This window comes from Electrona antarctica, assembly GCF_951216825.1.
Source record: "Electrona antarctica genome assembly, chromosome: 22".
NCBI classification, from domain to species: Eukaryota; Metazoa; Chordata; class Actinopteri; order Myctophiformes; family Myctophidae; genus Electrona; species Electrona antarctica.
The window spans coordinates 4,112,364-4,131,195 of NC_136805.1; the positions used below are offsets into that span (position 1 = coordinate 4,112,364).

Below are 18,832 nucleotides of genomic sequence, written 5' to 3' on the forward strand. Positions count from 1 at the left end.
GAAGTCTACAACTTTTGTTTTCTCAAGGTAAGGTTTGTTCTATCTGTTCGACCTGATTTACCATCTTGTTTGCGTCATAATAATATTGGTCTGTCACATTTTTACATTAGAAAATGTACTTAGATTCTCCAGAGAAAAAAACGTGTAAATGCTCATGTTAAAGACGCCACTATTTACCGGAAGTGGGCGTGGAAAGCGGGCTGTGAGATAGGCCTATTGCAGCCATCCGTAGGTGCCCTTTGAGAGCGGTTTTGAAGGAGTCAAGGGATTCGCATGTCTTAATGACTGTTGGTAGGGCGTTCCACATTTTGGTGGCATAGGAGCGAAAAGAATGTAGTCCCTTGTTTGTGCCGAATCTGGGTACACATGGTTCGTTGCACTTTTGGTGTCTCTATTGGTTGGATGTTGTTTCGACACGGACAGGGGTTGGTGTTGCAACCAGACATTATAAATGTGACTCTTTCTGTTGTGTGCAGTATATAACGCTGGCGAAGGCTTCTGCCCGAAACGCGTTCTTTGTGTGCCGTTTGTTTGCAGCATACCATACCTACCATGCAAAGATACTGGTTTTCTTCTCTTGTTTAATCAAACCGTTTCCAATGCAGTCATCTCAATAGCCTATCTTTTCCTGCCACCTAGTGCCCAAACTGAGGCATTACCTGCTCACCCACCAATGCGTCCACGGAAACGCCCCCCTCTACCTCAAAGAATTAGTCTCCCTGAAACCCTCGACCCGCACCCTCCGCTCATCAAATACATACTGCCTCAACTCCGTCACGGCCAACCTGCGCACCATGGGTGACAGGGCCTTCTGCACAGCTGCCCCTGAACTGTGGAATGCTCTCCCCCCACACTTGAGTGCCACAGTCAATCGACTGCTTCAAGAGAGGACTAAAGACCTACCTTTTTAATAAGGCCTTCCCCCAAACCCACTGATTTTATTCTCTGACCTCGTGTTCATTAACTGTTGTTTTTTTGTTTCCTGCTTTTAATCATGTAATGTTCTTTTTTTTCCTGCTTTTACCTATTGTTTCATATATTATGCCTACTGTAGCACTTTGAGATTCTGAGGAATGTAAAGTGCATTATAAATAAAATCCATTATTATTATTATTATTATTACATGTGAAGCAAAAAAACTCCCTCAAGATCAATAAAATCCCCATTTCCAACACATTAAACTATTAATCTTAATTTATTCTTTTTTTTTTTTACAAGCTCTGAGACACTCAACATGATAGCAATGTATCAGTTTAAAAGGCATTACAGCTGTTTTGATTTTGAACACAACTGTCTCTCACACACACACACACACACACACACACCACACACCACACACCACACACCACACACACACACACACACACACGGGTCCTATTATCAACGTTTACAGTTCAGTCCGCGGACATTGACAGTGTTCTTCTACACATTCAGCGGATGTGGTCGTCCAACGACTGTTCCTTCATACGGTACGGCCCGTTATTGGGGTGTGAGTGCAGGATACCCTGCCAAACGAGATCGGTCCTTTCCAGCCACCGCTACACGACTGCAGACTAGAGCAACGCTGGCCAGCGGCCTTTCCTTCCTTCCTTCCTTGCCTCCTTCCTTCCTTCCTTGCGTCATCATCTGTACCCGGGCAGGGGCAGCTGCTGGCCCTCCTTGGCCTCGAAGAAGGTGTAGGAGAGGGTGATGGTGTCGACACGCGCCATGCGCGGGTCCTCGTCGAACTCCGGGTCGATGTAGAAGAACACGGGCATGTCCACCTCCTCCTGGGGGTTGAGACGCTGCTCCTCGAAGCAGAAGCACTGTGGGACGGGGAGGGGGAGTAGTGGGGAGAACAGAGGCATTTAATCAATTATGAAAAGAATATCGATTTAGTGTCATGCTCTACTTCAGGGGTTCTCAACGTTTTTGGCCGGGGACCCCCGGAAATGCTTTGGCAATGTCTCGGGACCCCCGCCCCGCCCCCTCCCGACCCCCAATATAAATTGACTGCTACAATAACCTTAAACCATTTTGGGCGGGAACCCCTTTTGGTGTTTTAAGCATTGTTATAATTTAGCTATTGAAAAATAGCAGATCTACAAGCTCATAGCGCGCCACCGAGTGAGCAAGACACTGAACCCCGAATTGCTCCTGATGTGCAGGTTGGTGCCTTGCATGGTTTCCGTCGCCATCAGTGTGTGAATGTAATAAACAATCTATGTAAAGCGCCTTGGATAAAGGCGCTATATAAATGTACCATTTAGGAAAAACGATAACAACGGTACACGCCTCACAGGGCAGAGAATACAGGCTGGTAAGAAGTCCTAGACGGGCAGCAGTGCCACGATGTCGCACCAAACTATGAATGCACACAGAACACAGAGGCAGTATCACTCTTAAATAATGCAGGACAATAATCAGACAACAGTTCACAGCTGGGAGTGTAATAATGAGCAGTCTCTCAAGGGGGGCGGAACAGACCGGGTAGCCAGGGGGAAAACATAGGGCGCGTTCGGAAATAGCGCACTGAGCGCACTGTGCAATGCAAACTAATAGGCACTGAGCGCACTGTGCAATGCAAACTAATAGGCGAGTGCGCTCCAGTGGGGTATTTCCGAACGCGCCCATAGGGGTAGCAGACCCAGCATGGTACGTCCTGGAACAGGACGTGACAGGGAGTGCCAATTTGACTCTGATCTAGTGATGCACCGAATATTCGGTCGCAGAAAATATTCGGCAGAAAATGGCTAAAAATGCATTTTCGACCTATTCGGTTTCGGCCCGAATAGGCAGAAAATATATCACCGAATAGTGTATGCAATTAATGCATTCAAAAGAGATGAATACATGTTTTATGGACCCATAATAGTGATTATTATTTAAGTTTTAAAGTTTTGCCATACCATTTCTTTTGCCATAAATCAGGTAGCTTTAAGGTACGGCCATGACGGAAATGGTAGGAAAAAAGATATATAATATTAATCATATTCGGTATTCGGTATTCTTTAATGCCTTCAAATTCCTGACAGTTTTCTGAAAATGTTTCTATGTCAGTCATTCTCAAACATTTTGATGTCAAGGACCCCCAAAAATATTTGTAATTGGCCGCCGACCCCCATCGGAAAATATGTTGTTCCAGGGACCTCCCAGAAGCAAAGATTTGAGTTAAAAGTTCGCTCTGAAAGAATATATATTCAAAGATTTGCACCACATTTTCAATTTGGATTTCTGGATTTCAATTTTTATAGCATATCTACAAGCTTGTAGCGCGGCACTCGGTGCCGCGCTATGAGCTTGTAGATCTGCTATTTTTCAATAGCTAAAGTATAACATAATGCTTAACACCAAAAGGGGTTCCCGTACAGAATGGCTCAACAGTATGGTGGGACAAAAATTATGTAGACTTGACTTGGTGGATTACCTGTATCTTGTTGAAGTACTGTCCAGCATCGAAGGGAACCACGTTGTAGGTTGAGATGCCGATGACGGGCTTATCCGTTGGGTTCTTGGCTCTGTAGAAGGCCAGCGCCGTCTCCCCTGGGACCACCTGTGTGTGTGTGGAACAAACACAAACACCGTTCGTTTGGAGTAGTTGGCTTAGAGCTAGTGGACTTTGGCTCTGCTTTCCATTTTAGTGGTTTCATGGACTTGGACTGCATTATTTATTTCAACCTGGCATCCCACATAATTTCCAAAGAACATCTTCAAAGATTTTCAAAAATGTAACACAAAATAAAATGTTCTAACAATTTGCAAAAATAGACCTACAAGCTCACAATGCGTCGGCTATTTTCGATATTCGTCATGTGACAATGTATATTTATTATACAAAGAAATAGCATCCCAATAAAGTCTATTGTATGATGTATTTGTTCTGTTACTTGTCCTCACATCAGCATGGCATAAGATTATTGTCCTAACCTAATCAATAATCAATTAGGGCTGCAACTATCATATTATTTCATTAAGATGACATTCAATGTTATTTTTCCACTAATGAATCTTGAAAAAATGGGGGTCATCTTATAATCAGAGTCTTATATCCGACAATATCTCTCTCTTTTTTTGAGTGGTGTAAACCACTCCTACAACTGGCTTTTGTGTGCAGAAAAAAATGAGCATGGTTGCTATGTTCAAAATAATTTCTGACGTAATTAAATCACACCCGGGTGAACTGGATGACCGTAGCAACCATGCTCATTTTCTCTGCACAGAAAAAGCCAGTTGTGAAATCACATCCGGGTGTGATTTCATTACGTCAGATCAGAGCTGATCAGGCTACATAATACCTTACCTTATTTCATTACGTCAGACATTACGTCAGACCACAGCTGATCATGCTATATAAAACCTTACACCACTCAGTTCACACGGGTGTGATTTTTTAAATAACTCATCAAATCGATCGGTTGGATTGACTGTTGCACCCCTAAATCAATCAACAAAATACTAGTTCCACATATAGGGGGAACAGTGAGATTCTTTTATTTCTTTAAATATATATAGTTTTTATCCCACGATTTTGTAACCCATTTTTCACCCCTGTGTCAATTATCTAATGTGATCCTGGGCTCTACACACCCTCCGCCAACCTGGGGAGAGCAACGGACTTGAACTCATGCTTCCTTCATGCATGAGTGTCCAAGTTGCTCCTTTACACCTGACAGGGGGGAGTTTCCCTGGTTGGACGTAGCGCGTGGAAGGAACACGTTCCAGTTCCTTTCCCCTCCATCAGGCGCCCTGGCTGGCCAGGGGGAGGCAAACCGTGTACATCTTACATAGATCTCAGTCTGCTGGGGTCTGAAGTTCCACCTATAGGAGGAACAGTGAGGTTCTTACATAGATCTCGGTCTGCTGGGGTCTGAAGTTCCACCTATAGGAGGAACAGTGAGGTTCTTACATAGATCTCGGTCTGCTGGGGTCTGAAGTTCCACCTATAGGAGGAACAGTGAGGTTCTTACATAGATCTCGGTCTGCTGGGGTCTGAAGTTCCACCTATAGGAGGAACAGTGAGGTTCTTACATAGATCTCAGTCTGCTGGGGTCTGAAGTTCCACCTATAGGAGGAACAGTGAGGTTCTTACATAGATCTCAGTCTGCTGGGGTCTGAAGTTCCACCTATAGGAGGAACAGTGAGGTTCTTACATAGATCTCGGTCTGCTGGGGTCTGAAGTTCCACCTATAGGAGGAACAGTGAGGTTCTTACATAGATCTCGGTCTGCTGGGGTCTGAAGTTCCACCTATAGGAGGAACAGTGAGGTTCTTACATAGATCTCGGTCTGCTGGGGTCTGAAGTTCCACCTATAGGAGGAACAGTGAGGTTCTTACATAGATCTCAGTCTGCTGGGGTCTGAAGTTCCACCTATAGGAGGAACAGTGAGGTTCTTACATAGATCTCGGTCTGCTGGGGTCTATAGGAGGAACAGTGAGGTTCTTACATAGATCTCGGTCTGCTGGGGTCTGAAGTTCCACTGCATGCTGGCGTGTGTGTCTGCGTTGAAGGTGATCTTGATGACTCGCTCCTTAATGGGCGTCATGGTCTCCACCTGGTCTGCATCGTGACCGGCCACCGCCGTCCCACCCAGACCTGCCGCCTGGCATGCACACACACACGCACACAAGCGCACACACACACACACACACACACACACACACACACACACACACACACACACACACGCACACGCACACAAAGTCAAAGTCGTACGATTTGTCACACACGTTACCGCAGTGAAATTTGTTCTCCGCATTTGACCCATCTCTTGGGGTGGTGAGCCGCAGCCGTGCCACGCTCGGGAATCATTTGATTAGTTGATTTGACCCCCCCAATCCCACCCATTGATACGGAGTGTCAAGCAGGAATGCATTGGGTCCCATTCTTACAGTCTTTGGTATGACCCGGCCGGGGATCGAACCCCCAACCTCCCAGTTTCAGGGCGGACAAGTTGCATCGTTCCCAAGTAGGCCGGTGGCCGACTGCGACGGGCACGTACAGGTCTAGTTGATACAAAAAGTTTGGACGGTTCTATATCGCGCACAGCCATTACTCTCGACAATTACGCAGCAACAACACCTCTCCTAATCCTGTCGTCCCTTCACAATAAAGTGTCTCCCCTTTACCTTCCAATGCTGCACATTTTACCCATGGTTATTAACAGGAAATAGGTATAACTTAACATCGTGGGAGAGAGCAAGGCAGCGAGCGGGAGAGAGAGGGCCAAGGGTGGCGGGGAGTTGACTGATGCCTGTCGGTCAGTTGGAGCTTGGAGGCCCCCCTGAGGGTGGAGACCTGTTTCAATTGAAACTGGTGAGTTTCCTATGGACTCATTACATTGACAACCTATTTACATCACTGCCTTCCCTTCGACAGGCTGGAATGGCTTAGGGTCGATGACAGAGTACAGCATCTTGCAATGGGTCTGGTCCACAAGATTCGATACACCACCAAGATACCCATGTACCTGTCTAGATACTTCCTTAATGTTAACGAAGTCCACACCCACAACACCAGAGGGAGTGCAACGAACCATGTACAACCCAGATTCGGCACAAACAAGGGACTAAATTCTTTTCGCTCCTATGCCACCAAAATGTGGAACGCCCTACCAACTGTCATTAAGACATGCGAATCCCTTGACTCCTTCAAAACCGCTCTCAAAGGGCACCTACGGATGGCTGCAATTCGAAACTGGCCCCCGTAAAATCTGAATTTTCATAAATCACCGCCCCCCCTTTTTCCCCTCACTGTATATGTTTCTTTTCCCTTTTTACCTCCTTTATGAATTCCTGTTCTGTCTATAGAAGTGTCTATTTGTACGTCTCTAAATGTTTTGATGATTTGAACATGGTGGACCCTATTGGAAACAAGTGTAATGCTTAATTGGGTCGTCCACTCACAGTTAACAGCCTTTGTATTGAGTTTGTGCTTGAAATGTACTGTAATTCTGCAAACTGTTAATAAATTCTTCAATCAATCAATCAATCAATCCGTCTCACCTGGCAGTACAACCTGTAGAGTGGGACGGCAGCGTAGGACAGACCGATCATCCCCACGCCGAAGGCCACGATGTACGTCAGCACCGTCTTGTTCCTGGCCTTCCACTCCTCCTCCTGGCTCCTGGTCTGCTGCTTCTTGCGGCCGGTCTTGGCGCCTCCCGTCTGCGTGCGGACCGGCACGGGCGGGAGGACTCCTCCTCGCCGGGACAGGAGGAAGTGCTCGGGTTGTTGTTGTGGCCTCCGCCGCGGCAGCAGCGCGTGTCCGTGCACGGCCCTGGTGGCGCCCTCACAGCGGAGGAGGAGGGACGACCGGAGGCACCGCAGCGGCAGGCGGCCGAGGACGGGCAGCAGCAGCAGCATGGCCGCCGCCACAGAACGTTCTGTCCACCACACCCGGGGTTAGACCGCTGGACACTCACCTGGAGGGACAAGAAGAGTGTTGTCTGTACGGGTGCAAAGGTTGTCAGGTTGACTTGGTTTTCCTCAACCCACTGGATTCCACCAGAAAGGCAACCTTTTGTGGACCATGTGGTTGAACTTGACACTTACACAACTTTAATCTCATTTACAATAGAATAGGGCATTCACTTCTAGTCATTTTTACTAGTTGCCTAGATTACTAGTCGACTAGTTGTTTAACTACCTATTATGTAAAAAAAAAAAAAAAAAATATATATATATATATATATATATATTTTTTTTTTTGGAAATAAATATTTGTACATTTAAAAACTGTGTACATTGGTGACTATAACTATAATCTACCTGATCTTGAGGCCTACATTTACTAGTCGACTAGTTGAATAGTAACGGGGGATAGAGACAAAAAAACCCCAAAAGAACTACACAGCTGCAGCCATATTTCGGCGCTGCCCTCAGCTTCATTGCATCAGAAAAAAGAAAACGAGGGAGGGAGAGGGGAAAAAAAGTGCGACCGCCTCCTTCAGAAGCTCAGAAGCATCAGGATAATATGCTATGTGTAAATATATAGATACCTTGTTGTCTCCTTTGATTCTTTCTTTTTTCCCCTCCTTCCCTCCTTCCCTTGCCCCAGCCCCACCTTTTTTTTCTCTTTCTTTCTTTCTTTCTTTCTTTCTGGAAACAATCAAAAACGATGCACAAAAATGTCACTCACTACATGTTCACGTGTAAACCTGCGATGTGACAATAACGATGATTCTTCCGGTTGGACCGCCGCTGTAGTGATGTTCTATCCAAGTCTAACCGATTTATGAAGTCGCCAGGTGGCGCGATGTCTCAGAGCCAAATAGGTGATTCATGAAGTCGCCAGGTGGCGCGATGTCTCAGAGCCAAATAGGTGATTCATGAAGTCGCCAGGTGGCGCGATGTCTCAGAGCCAAATAGGTGATTCATGAAGTCGCCAGGTGGCGCGATGTCTCAGAGCCAAATAGGTGATTCATGAAGTCGCCAGGTGGCGCGATGTCTCAGAGCCAAATAGGTGATTTATGAAGTCGCCAGGTGGCGCGATGTCTCAGAGCCAAATAGGTGATTCATGAAGTCGCCAGGTGGCGCGATGTCTCAGAGCCAAATAGGTGATTCATGAAGTCGCCAGGTGATCGATGTCTCAGAGCCAAATAGGTGCACGTCGAACTATCTCTGCGTTTTGCTCCTGTCATCATGAGACGTCATCCATGCCCAAATATGGAATCTCGGGTCAACTATTTCTCTTCTGTACATCCATGTCCATATATGGATTAGAATCTGTGAGGTCGTTGACTATTATGGCCCAAATATGATGTCTGGAATCTGGATGAGTCTGGACTCATTCAATCTCTACAGTAACCATGGTGATGTAACATGATGAGAGGGGAAAAAAAGTGCGACCGCCTCCTTCAGAAGCTCAGAAGCATCAGGATAATATGCTATGTGTAAATATATAGATACCTTGTTGTCTCCTTTGATTCTTTCTTTTTTCCCCTCCTTCCCTCCTTCCCTTGCCCCAGCCCCACCTTTTTTTTCTCTTTCTTTCTTTCTTTCTTTCTTTCTGGAAACAATCAAAAACGATGCACAAAAATGTCACTCACTACATGTTCACGTGTAAACCTGCGATGTGACAATAACGATGATTCTTCCGGTTGGACCGCCGCTGTAGTGATGTTCTATCCAAGTCTAACCGATTTATGAAGTCGCCAGGTGGCGCGATGTCTCAGAGCCAAATAGGTGATTCATGAAGTCGCCAGGTGGCGCGATGTCTCAGAGCCAAATAGGTGATTCATGAAGTCGCCAGGTGGCGCGATGTCTCAGAGCCAAATAGGTGATTTATGAAGTCGCCAGGTGGCGCGATGTCTCAGAGCCAAATAGGTGATTCATGAAGTCGCCAGGTGGCGCGATGTCTCAGAGCCAAATAGGTGATTCATGAAGTCGCCAGGTGATCGATGTCTCAGAGCCAAATAGGTGCACGTCGAACTATCTCTGCGTTTTGCTCCTGTCATCATGAGACGTCATCCATGCCCAAATATGGAATCTCGGGTCAACTATTTCTCTTCTGTACATCCATGTCCATATATGGATTAGAATCTGTGAGGTCGTTGACTATTATGGCCCAAATATGATGTCTGGAATCTGGATGAGTCTGGACTCATTCAATCTCTACAGTAACCATGGTGATGTAACATGATGAACAGCCGTGATGTAAAACTTGTAGATCTGCTTATTTTGGGACACATCATACAGTATATATTAAAGGACCTTTACAAACTCCAAAGGGATCACTACTGTTTGTTTTAGTAGGGCAGATATATTCACATCATATGCTACATACATCTGGACGTCATTCTGTGTATGCACTGATTCTCAACCTTTTTTTCATCACATCACAGTATCTGTCCTCTGTAGCACAGTCAGTCTGTAGTAGACAGTCTGTAGCAGAGAGTCTGTAGCAGACAGTCTGTAGCAGCAGACAGTCTGTAGCACAGTCAGTCTGTAGTAGACAGTCTGTAGCAGACAGTCTGTAGTAGCAGACAGTCTGTAGTAGCAGACAGTCTGTAGTAGCAGACAGTCTGTAGCAGACAGTCTGTAGTAGCAGACAGTCTGTAGTAGCAGACAGTCTGTAGCAGACAGTCTGTAGTAGCAGACAGTCTGTAGTAGACAGTCTGTAGTAGCAGACAGTCTGTAGCAGACAGTCTGTAGTAGCAGACAGTCTGTAGTAGACAGTCTGTAGTAGCAGACAGTCTGTAGTAGACAGTCTGTAGTAGCAGACAGTCTGTAGTAGACAGTCTGTAGTAGTAGACAGTCTGTAGTAGCAGACAGTCTGTAGTAGCAGACAGTCTGTAGCAGACAGTCTGTAGTAGTAGACAGTCTGTAGTAGCAGACAGTCTGTAGTAGCAGACAGTCTGTAGTAGACAGTCTGTAGTAGCAGACAGTCTGTAGCAGACAGTCTGTAGTAGCAGACAGTCTGTAGCAGACAGTCTGTAGTAGCAGACAGTCTAAGAAAAGATCAGTGGACAACATTAAAAGATTAAACTTGTGTAACAGCTCGTTTGTTTCAACAAGTGTTCAATAGTGATGGGCGTCTGATACTGAAGCTCCGACACAAGCTTCAAACCCCGCCTTCATTTGCATATGAACCAGTGCTTCGAAGCTTGCTTCAGTAGGGAAAAAGTCACGTGACCAATGACGTCCGAAGCAAAAGTCACGTGACCAATGACGTCCGAAGCAGTAACTGGTTCATTTCCTCGAACTGGTCTAGGAACTGGTTCAATACTTTGAGTTGCCACGGATCGGCTTGCGCAACCATGATAAAACCTAAAGGAAAACCCTATCAGTAAATTACTGCTGTGGCTTGTCTGTTGCGTGCTGGACTCGTAAGCGGAGGGTCGTCAGTTCAAACCTTGGCTGGGGTACTGCAAATATTTTGATGCAATACAGTAGACGAAAGTGGCACATCTATATTTGTAACTAAGCGTTATTTAATCAATACGTTTAATCAACATTGCGATGTGCATCTGTGCAATACAACGTATTAAATTAAATCTGACATGAATGTATTAATTTGCCATTAGCAATACATTAGATGTGTCAAATATTTCCCCATCCTACAAACATATCACACTGCTCCATACAAAACACTATTGTGTGTTTATGTTTGTTTATTTTCTTTTATTTCAATGTTTAATTACAGTTTAGGCATTTAGACACACTCAATCCAGGTCCATGAATTAGAGGATAAAGCTCACATGTTGCCCAAATAGTTGAATACACAAATGAATCAATCAACTTCAAGTCTTTATTTGTAGAGTACATTACTTCTAAGATTTCACAATTTCTAATCTGATAATATAGGTTTATTTACTAAAGTTTTGCTGTGTCCTGTAGTAAGTGTTTCACTGTCTTCTACTGCCTAAATTAAATGCAGTCTAGCATTTCGCCAGCAGATGTCACTATTCACTGAAGCTTCAAAGCTTAACACATTTTTTAACCAATTGGTTCAACTGGTTCAGAGGTTCATAAAAGCTTCATTGGCCCATCACTACTGTTCAAACGTTTGCAGAGAGACAGTCTGAGTCAACTATTAAACCACAGAGACAGAGTTACTGGGCTCTTTTCCAGCAGCTAGCTGTTAGCATGCTGATGCTAACAGGCAAGTCAGACCTGAAGTAGGGGAACAAGAGGTCAAATGAACGTCCTATTGTCTTGTCAATCAGTTCAATACGCAACAATTACCTGGTAGGATGAAAATCCAGATACATCAGCTCATAAAATCCCTCTTATACCTCCTTATGGACGATGAACATTTTACAATAATGTCACACTGATAATAAACACAAGGAGCTGTGTGTGCAACCGCTTACATGTCCCCCACTACTTCCCCACAGACTCGGTCACACTCACAGTGGTTCCGCCAATGACACTTCCCTCGGCTCACAGCCGCCGTAACCAACTGGATCTAGATTCCAGATATTAAAAATAGAATCTAAGAGTTGCTTGCGGCTACTTACAGCCATGTCTTACACAGACGCGCTTAAAATGCTTTTAAAAGCGTAAAAATACCTGTCATACACTGTCTGTGTGTGACATTGATTTTAGTAGTGTTTTCTGGCGACACCTCGTGTAGCTCCGTTGTCATTACAGGCAGCGTTTGGTCATAGTTTGGGAAACAAGTCGCCAGAAACGGTATTTATTTATTTAACGTTAAAAAATACATGTATTTTTGGTACATTTATGGTGTCTACGTTATTTTGGCGCATGAGTCTGAGGCACTCACGAATAAAAACCGAATGGGCTCGGCCGCTCGAGATGCACTGGATTATATTTCACACAGAGAAGAGAGGGTAAAATGCCAAAACAAGACTTATTTTGTTTTAATATCGTGTGTGCTAGCCTACCGTATATCATAGCCTATGTGACTAATTTGTTTTTGTTTTCTAGGTGGCTTAAATGTATAACTTGTTTGTGGCGAGTTACTATAGATTTATAGAGGGTATGTTGGTCTTAATCTGAATGACCCTGCTATGCAAAGTTTGCAAACTATGCTGTGTTGGCTTGGCTTTGAATGATAGCCTACATCCTGTACGCCCCGACTGTCCTAGATTGTCCTATACTGTCCTAGTCCCGAATGTCCTAGTCCATCCAGCGGTGGCAGCGGTGGCCGAACGGATAGCGGCGCGGTCTTGATACCGGAAGGTTCCTAGTTCGAATCAGCCGTCCGACACGTTAAAATTACCACCGCTGAAGTGCCCTTGAACAAGGCATTGAACCACTACGATGAAATGTGTTCTATGAGCAGGGCCTGGCTGGAAACAAGTTCTTGAGCTTAGCCCAGATACCCTGGGTAAATATAGTAATCATTTCATTTCATTTCATTTCCAGCAACGTCTACTTTCAAGGACCCACAGTTTTGATATGAATTATACAGACACCCTTTGACACCCTTTTGAGTTATACAGGTTTAAAGTTTGGAATCCCGAGATTTAGTGTTTTACCATGTAAGTGGATGCCAATTAGGCTAATTATTATCTTTAGTAGGCCTATGGTCTTTTGTGAGGTTGAGATTAATATTGGATATTGAATTGATTGATTGATTGATTGAACATTTTATTCACAGTATGTAGATTGGGTAGCCGGATGAAACCAGAAAAGTACTAAGACTTGTTTACATCAGGGTCCTCCATTTTCAATTTATCAGAACATTTAAAGACGTATGAAATAAATGATCATATATACAGTTAAAGAAAGGAGAAAAAAAGCCTACAGTATGGAAAAAAGGGGGTGGAGGGCGGCTTTGACATTTTTTACAGGGGCCAGTTTCAAATTGCAGCCGTTCGTAGGTGCTCTTTGAAAGCGGTTTTGAAGGAGTCTAGGGATTCACATTTCTTAATGGCTGTTGGTAGGCCGTTCCACATTTTAGTGGTATAAGAGCGAAAGTTATTTAATCACTTGTTTGAGCCGAATCTGGGTTGTTGAACTCCCTCTGGTGTTGTGATTGTGGACTTTGTTGACATTAAAATAAGTATTTTGACAGGTACATGGGTATCTTGGTGGTGTAGCGAATCTTGTAGACCAGGCCCATTGCAAGTTTCTGTACTCTGTCGTCAAGGCTAAGCCAATCCAGTTTATCAAAATGGGCAGGGGTGAGGTGGGTCCTGGGAGTAAGGCCAAGTAGTAGCCTGACCAGTTTTTTTGGGAAGTCTGGAGCTTTGTTTTAAGGGCCTTTGAGGTGCTGTGGTCGAATAAACCTTGTACGAGGGCTCCTGTTGGGGTCTCTAAAGTGTTTTTGTTGACCAGTGAGGAGCTTCTGTGTACAGGAATCTTATTGTTCTTTGGTTGACTTGTTTGATTTTATTGGTGGCCATTTTATCACAAGGAAAGATTTGCCTCCAGGACTGTCTGAGAAGCCGTCGGGCCTTGAAGAGGAAGGTTTTATCATCATCATCATTCGAGTGCCCTCGAGATCTGCGACACAAGCTGCTTCCACTGGTCTCTGTTGCTCATTGCCACACCAAGTTCATTCACAAGCTGCTTCCACTGGTCTCTGTTGCTCATTACCACACCAAGTTCATTCACAAGCTGCTTCCACTGGTCTCTGTTGCTCATTGTCACACCAAGTTCATTCACAAGCTGCTTCCACTGGTCTCTGTTGCTCATTGCCACACCAAGTTCATTCACAAGCTGCTTCCACTGGTCTCTGTTGCTCATTACCACACCAAGTTCATTCACAAGCTGCTTCCACTGGTCTCTGTTGCTCATTGTCACACCAAGTTCATTCACAAGCTGCTTCCACTGGTCTCTGTTGCTCATTGTCACACCAAGTTCATTCACAAGCTGCTTCCACTGGTCTCTGTTGCTCATTGTCACACCAAGTTTATTCACAAGCTGCTTCCACTGGTCTCTGTTGCTCATTGTCACACCAAGTTCATTCACAAGCTGCTTCCACTGGTCTCTGTTGCTCATTGCCACACCAAGTTCATTCACAAGCTGCTTCCACTGGTCTCTGTTGCTCATCGCCACACCAAGTTCATTCACAGCCAGTCCTGTGTCCCTATACTCTCAACATCTGGAAATGTTAGTGGTTTTGTTCCCCTTGATGGGCAGGGTAGTCTCCACAGCAGAATATCCGAAAAGAGCTGGTCTTTTGCTTTGTGGCAGTGTCCAGCAAAACGCAGTCTTCTTTCTGCCACAACAACTGAGATGGGAGGGATGATGCCTCCATAAATCTGAGCTTTAGTGGGATGGTCCTTCCATGAGAGGTTCTGGACACGCATGAGGAGTCTTGTGTATGTTCCGTCAATCCCGAAACTCCTCATTCATTGTCCATGTTTCGGCACCATAAAGAAGGATACTTTCCACACATACTTTGAACTTTGATCTTGGTAGCTCTTGAGATGTCTGACTGCCATATAAGATGTAGCTTATTATAAGCACTCCAGGCCTGTCCTTTCCTTGTCAGGAAGTCCTTTCTGCTACTGACTACATAGTAGGGGTGCACGATTATGAAATTATGACCGATATCCGATCTCCGATTATTTGCAGGGTCATATCTACCGATACCGATTCTGACCGATTCAGATATTATACAGAGGACCACAATGAAAACAATTGTACAATTGTAAATGAGCTTTTAGATCTGCTATTTTTAAATAGCTAAAGCATAACATAATGCTTGAAACACCAAAAAGGGTTCCCGCCCAAAATGGGTTAAACACAGATTTGAATAGAATATGGTTTCTGGGTGTTTGAGTGACAACAATGGCACTCCGGTCAAGTCATTATTGCAATGCAATGGTTTTGTCTTCTCTGGTAGACTATCCTCTCTGGACAGGCATATCCACGACATATCAAAAACATAACAAGGTTATATACCCACGGGCTGACATTGTATTCATTTGAATGCATTTTGTGTGGACTAGTACGCAATCTCTATGCACGTTTTAGTAATCTGGCAATCATGTTTTATACAATCTGTGAGTTCTGGTAAAAATAAAACAAATGGAAACCTGTCTTGAGAGATTATGTGGAGTGACTGTCTGTGTCTTTACAGCTCACGCAGCAGAAGTGTGTGTGTGTGTGTGTGTGTGTGTGTGTGTGTGTGTGTGTGTGTGTGTGTGTGTGTGTGTGTGTGTGTGTGTGTGTGTGTGTGTGTGTGTGTGTGTGTGTGTGTGTGTGTGTGTGTGTGTGTGTGTGTGTGTGTGGCTCAGTGACATGACTATCACAATGGATTAACAAGGAAAGGTAGCCTGTGTTTTTATCTGTCTAGTCGGATTTCCATCTCTATTTCTGTCTCTCTGCCCATGTCCTGTCCACACACACACACGCGCGTGCGCACAGCCGCACACACACCTGGTTTAAACCACTGCTGCTGTCTCATCTTATCTCATCTCATGTTGTCTTCCTCCAAACAACTCACTCTTGGTGTGTGTGTGTCTGTGTGTCTGTGTGTGTGTGGTCTCTGCCAGTGAGATGCCATCATTCCTACATTGGGACACGGAGAGATTGGATGGGCTGCTGTTGTTACTGTACTGGTCTGGTAAGTAGAATCTGTGTCTCTTTTCCTTGGTCTTCGTTTTTGTCAACAGCGTTTTGTTTCTGTGTCCTCAATGTCCGGCCGGATGCTGAGAGCTGTTTCTGTGTCCTCAATGTCCGGCTGACTGCTGAGAGCTGTTTCTGTGTCCTCAATGTCTGTCTGGCTGGATGCTGAGAGCTGTTTCTGTGTCCTCAATGTCTGTCTGGCTGGATGCTGAGAGCTGTTTCTATGTCCTCAATGTCTGTCTGGCTGGATGCTGAGAGCTGTTTCTGTGTCCTCAATGTCTGTCTGGCTGGATGCTGAGAGCTGTTTCTGTGTCCTCAATGTCTGTCTGGATGCTGAGAGCTGTTTCTGTGTCCTCAATGTCTGGCCGGATGCTGAGAGCTGTTTCTGTGTCTTCAATGTCTGGCTGGATGCTGAGAGCTGTTTCTGTGTCCTCAATGTCCGGCCGGATGCTGAGAGCTGTTTCTGTGTCCTCAATGTCCGGCTGGATGCTGAGAGCTGTTTCTGTGTCCTCAATGTCCGGATGGATGCTGAGAGCTTTACAACTTGTTTCTGTGTCCTCAATGTCTGGCTGGATGCTGAGAGCTGTTTCTGTGTCCTCAATGTCCGGCTGGATGCTGAGAGCTGTTTCTGTGTCTTCAATGTCCGGCCGGATGCTGAGAGCTGTTTCTGTGTCCTCAATGTCCGGCTGACTGCTGAGAGCTGTTTCTGTGTCCTCAATGTCTGTCTGGCTGGATGCTGAGAGCTGTTTCTGTGTCCTCAATGTCTGTCTGGCTGGATGCTAAGAGCTGTTTCTGTGTCCTCAATGTCTGTCTGGCTGGATGCTGAGGGCTGTTTCTGTGTCCTCAATGTCTGTCTGGCTGGATGCTGAGAGCTGTTTCTGTGTCCTCAATGTCTGTCTGGCTGGATGCTGAGAGCTGTTTCTGTGTCCTCAATGTCTGTCCGGCCGGATGCTGAGAGCTGTTTCTGTGTCCTCAATGTCCGGCTGGATGCTGAGAGCTGTTTCTGTGTCCTCAATGTCCGGATGGATGCTGAGAGCTTTACAACTTGTTTCTGTGTCCTCAATGTCTGGCTGGATGCTGAGAGCTGTTTCTGTGTCCTCAATGTCCGGCTGGATGCTGAGAGCTGTTTCTGTGTCTTCAATGTCCGGCCGGATGCTGAGAGCTGTTTCTGTGTCCTCAATGTCTGTCTGGCTGGATGCTGAGAGCTGTTTCTGTGTCCTCAATGTCTGTCTGGCTGGATGCTGAGAGCTGTTTATGTGTCCTCAATGTCTGTCTGGCTGGATGCTGAGAGCTGTTTCTGTGTCCTCAATGTCTGTCTGGCTGGATGCTGAGAGCTGTTTCTGTGTCCTCAATGTCTGTCTGGCTGGATGCTGAGGGCTGTTTCTGTGTCCTCAATGTCTGTCTGGCTGGATGCTGAGAGCTGTTTCTGTGCCCTCAATGTCTGTCTGGCTGGATGCTGAGAGCTGTTTCTGTGTCCTCAATGTCTGTCTGGCTGGATGCTGAGAGCTGTTTCTGTGTCCTCAATGTCCGGCTGGATGCTGAGAGCTGTTTCTGTGTCCTCAATGTCCGGATGGATGCTGAGAGCTTTACAACTTGTTTCTGTGTCCTCAATGTCTGGCTGGATGCTGAGAGCTGTTTCTGTGTCCTCAATGTCCGGCTGGATGCTGAGAGCTGTTTCTGTGTCTTCAATGTCCGGCCGGATGCTGAGAGCTGTTTCTGTGTCCTCAATGTCTGTCTGGCTGGATGCTGAGAGCTGTTTCTGTGTCCTCAATGTCTGTCTGGCTGGATGCTGAGAGCTTTTTCTGTGTCCTCAATGTCTGTCTGGCTGGATGCTGAGAGCTGTTTATGTGTCCTCAATGTCTGTCTGGCTGGATGCTGAGAGCTGTTTCTGTGTCCTCAATGTCTGTCTGGCTGGATGCTGAGAGCTGTTTCTGTGTCCTCAATGTCTGTCTGGCTGGATGCTGAGAGCTGTTTCTGTGTCCTCAATGTCCGGCTGGATGCTGAGAGCTGTTTCTGTGTCCTCAATGTCTGGCTGGATGCTGAGAGCTGTTTCTGTGCCCTCAATGTCTGTCTGGCTGGATGCTGAGAGCTGTTTCTGTGTCCTCAATGTCTGTCTGGCTGGATGCTGAGAGCTGTTTCTGTGTCCTCAATGTCTGTCTGGCTGGATGCTGAGAGCTGTTTCTGTGTCCTCAATGTCTGTCCGGCTGGATGCTGAGAGCTGTTTCTGTGTCTTCAATGTCCGGCCGGATGTTGAGAGCTGTTTCTGTGTCCTCAATGTCTGTCTGGCTGGATGCTGAGAGCTGTTTCTGTGTCCTCAATGTCTGTCTGGCTGGATGCTGAGAGCTGTTTCTGTGTCCTCAATGTCTGTCTGGCTGGATGCTGAGAGCTGTTTCTGTGTCCTCAATGTCTGTCCGGCTGGATGCTGAGAGCTGTTTCTGTGTCCTCAATGTCTGTCTGGCTGGATGCTGAGAGCTGTTTCTGTGCCCTCAATGTCTGTCTGGCTGGATGCTGAGAGCTGTTTCTGTGTCCTCAATGTCTGTCTGGCTGGATGCTGAGAGCTGTTTCTGTGTCTTCAATGTCCGGCCGGATGCTGAGAGCTGTTTCTGTGTCCTCAATGTCTGTCTGGCTGGATGCTGAGAGCTGTTTCTGTGTCCTCAATGTCTGTCTGGCTGGATGCTGAGAGCTGTTTCTGTGTCCTCAATGTCTGTCCGGCTGGATGCTGAGAGCTGTTTCTGTGTCCTCAATGTCTGTCTGGCTGGATGCTGAGAGCTGTTTCTGTGTCCTCAATGTCTGTCCGGCTGGATGCTGAGAGCTGTTTCTGTGCCCTCAATGTCCGGCCGGATGCTGAGAGCTTTACAACTTGTTTC

The 18,832-nt window shown here is 45.8% G+C and overlaps 2 protein-coding genes across 5 annotated transcripts in view; one reads left to right on the forward strand and one right to left on the reverse strand.

Moving 5' to 3' along the window:
* Window positions 1-324: 324 nt before the first annotated feature.
* On the reverse strand, window positions 325-11,825 carry cox11 (cytochrome c oxidase assembly homolog 11 (yeast)). Of its 4 annotated transcripts, none has more exons than XM_079492779.1 (8): window positions 11,664-11,825; window positions 6,981-7,399; window positions 5,457-5,578; window positions 5,313-5,346; window positions 3,407-3,532; window positions 1,124-1,805; window positions 592-659; window positions 325-498 (listed from the first exon to the last, which is right to left on the reverse strand). In XM_079492779.1, exons 2-6 carry the CDS (start codon window positions 7,338-7,340, stop codon window positions 1,623-1,625), a joined length of 825 nt encoding a protein of 274 aa, XP_079348905.1. In that variant the 5' UTR covers window positions 7,341-7,399; window positions 11,664-11,825; the 3' UTR covers window positions 325-498; window positions 592-659; window positions 1,124-1,622. The 4 variants fall into 4 exon arrangements, with proteins under 4 accessions (XP_079348905.1, XP_079348904.1, XP_079348903.1 ...); XM_079492778.1 differs by lacking the exon at window positions 5,313-5,346 and adding an exon at window positions 5,008-5,041 and having other exon boundaries at window positions 11,664-11,824; XM_079492777.1 differs by lacking the exon at window positions 5,313-5,346 and having other exon boundaries at window positions 326-498; window positions 1,124-1,290; window positions 1,347-1,805; window positions 5,423-5,578; window positions 11,664-11,820.
* A 4,071-nt stretch (window positions 11,826-15,896) lies between these two features.
* The window catches only part of stxbp4 (syntaxin binding protein 4), a gene marked incomplete at its 5' end in the record, with an annotated part of 91,960 nt that continues 89,024 nt past the window's right edge, over window positions 15,897-18,832 (forward strand). The window contains one exon of the mRNA XM_079491900.1: window positions 15,897-15,952. Coding sequence (XP_079348026.1) covers window positions 15,897-15,952 — 56 coding nt within the window. The remainder of the gene's footprint in view (window positions 15,953-18,832) is intronic.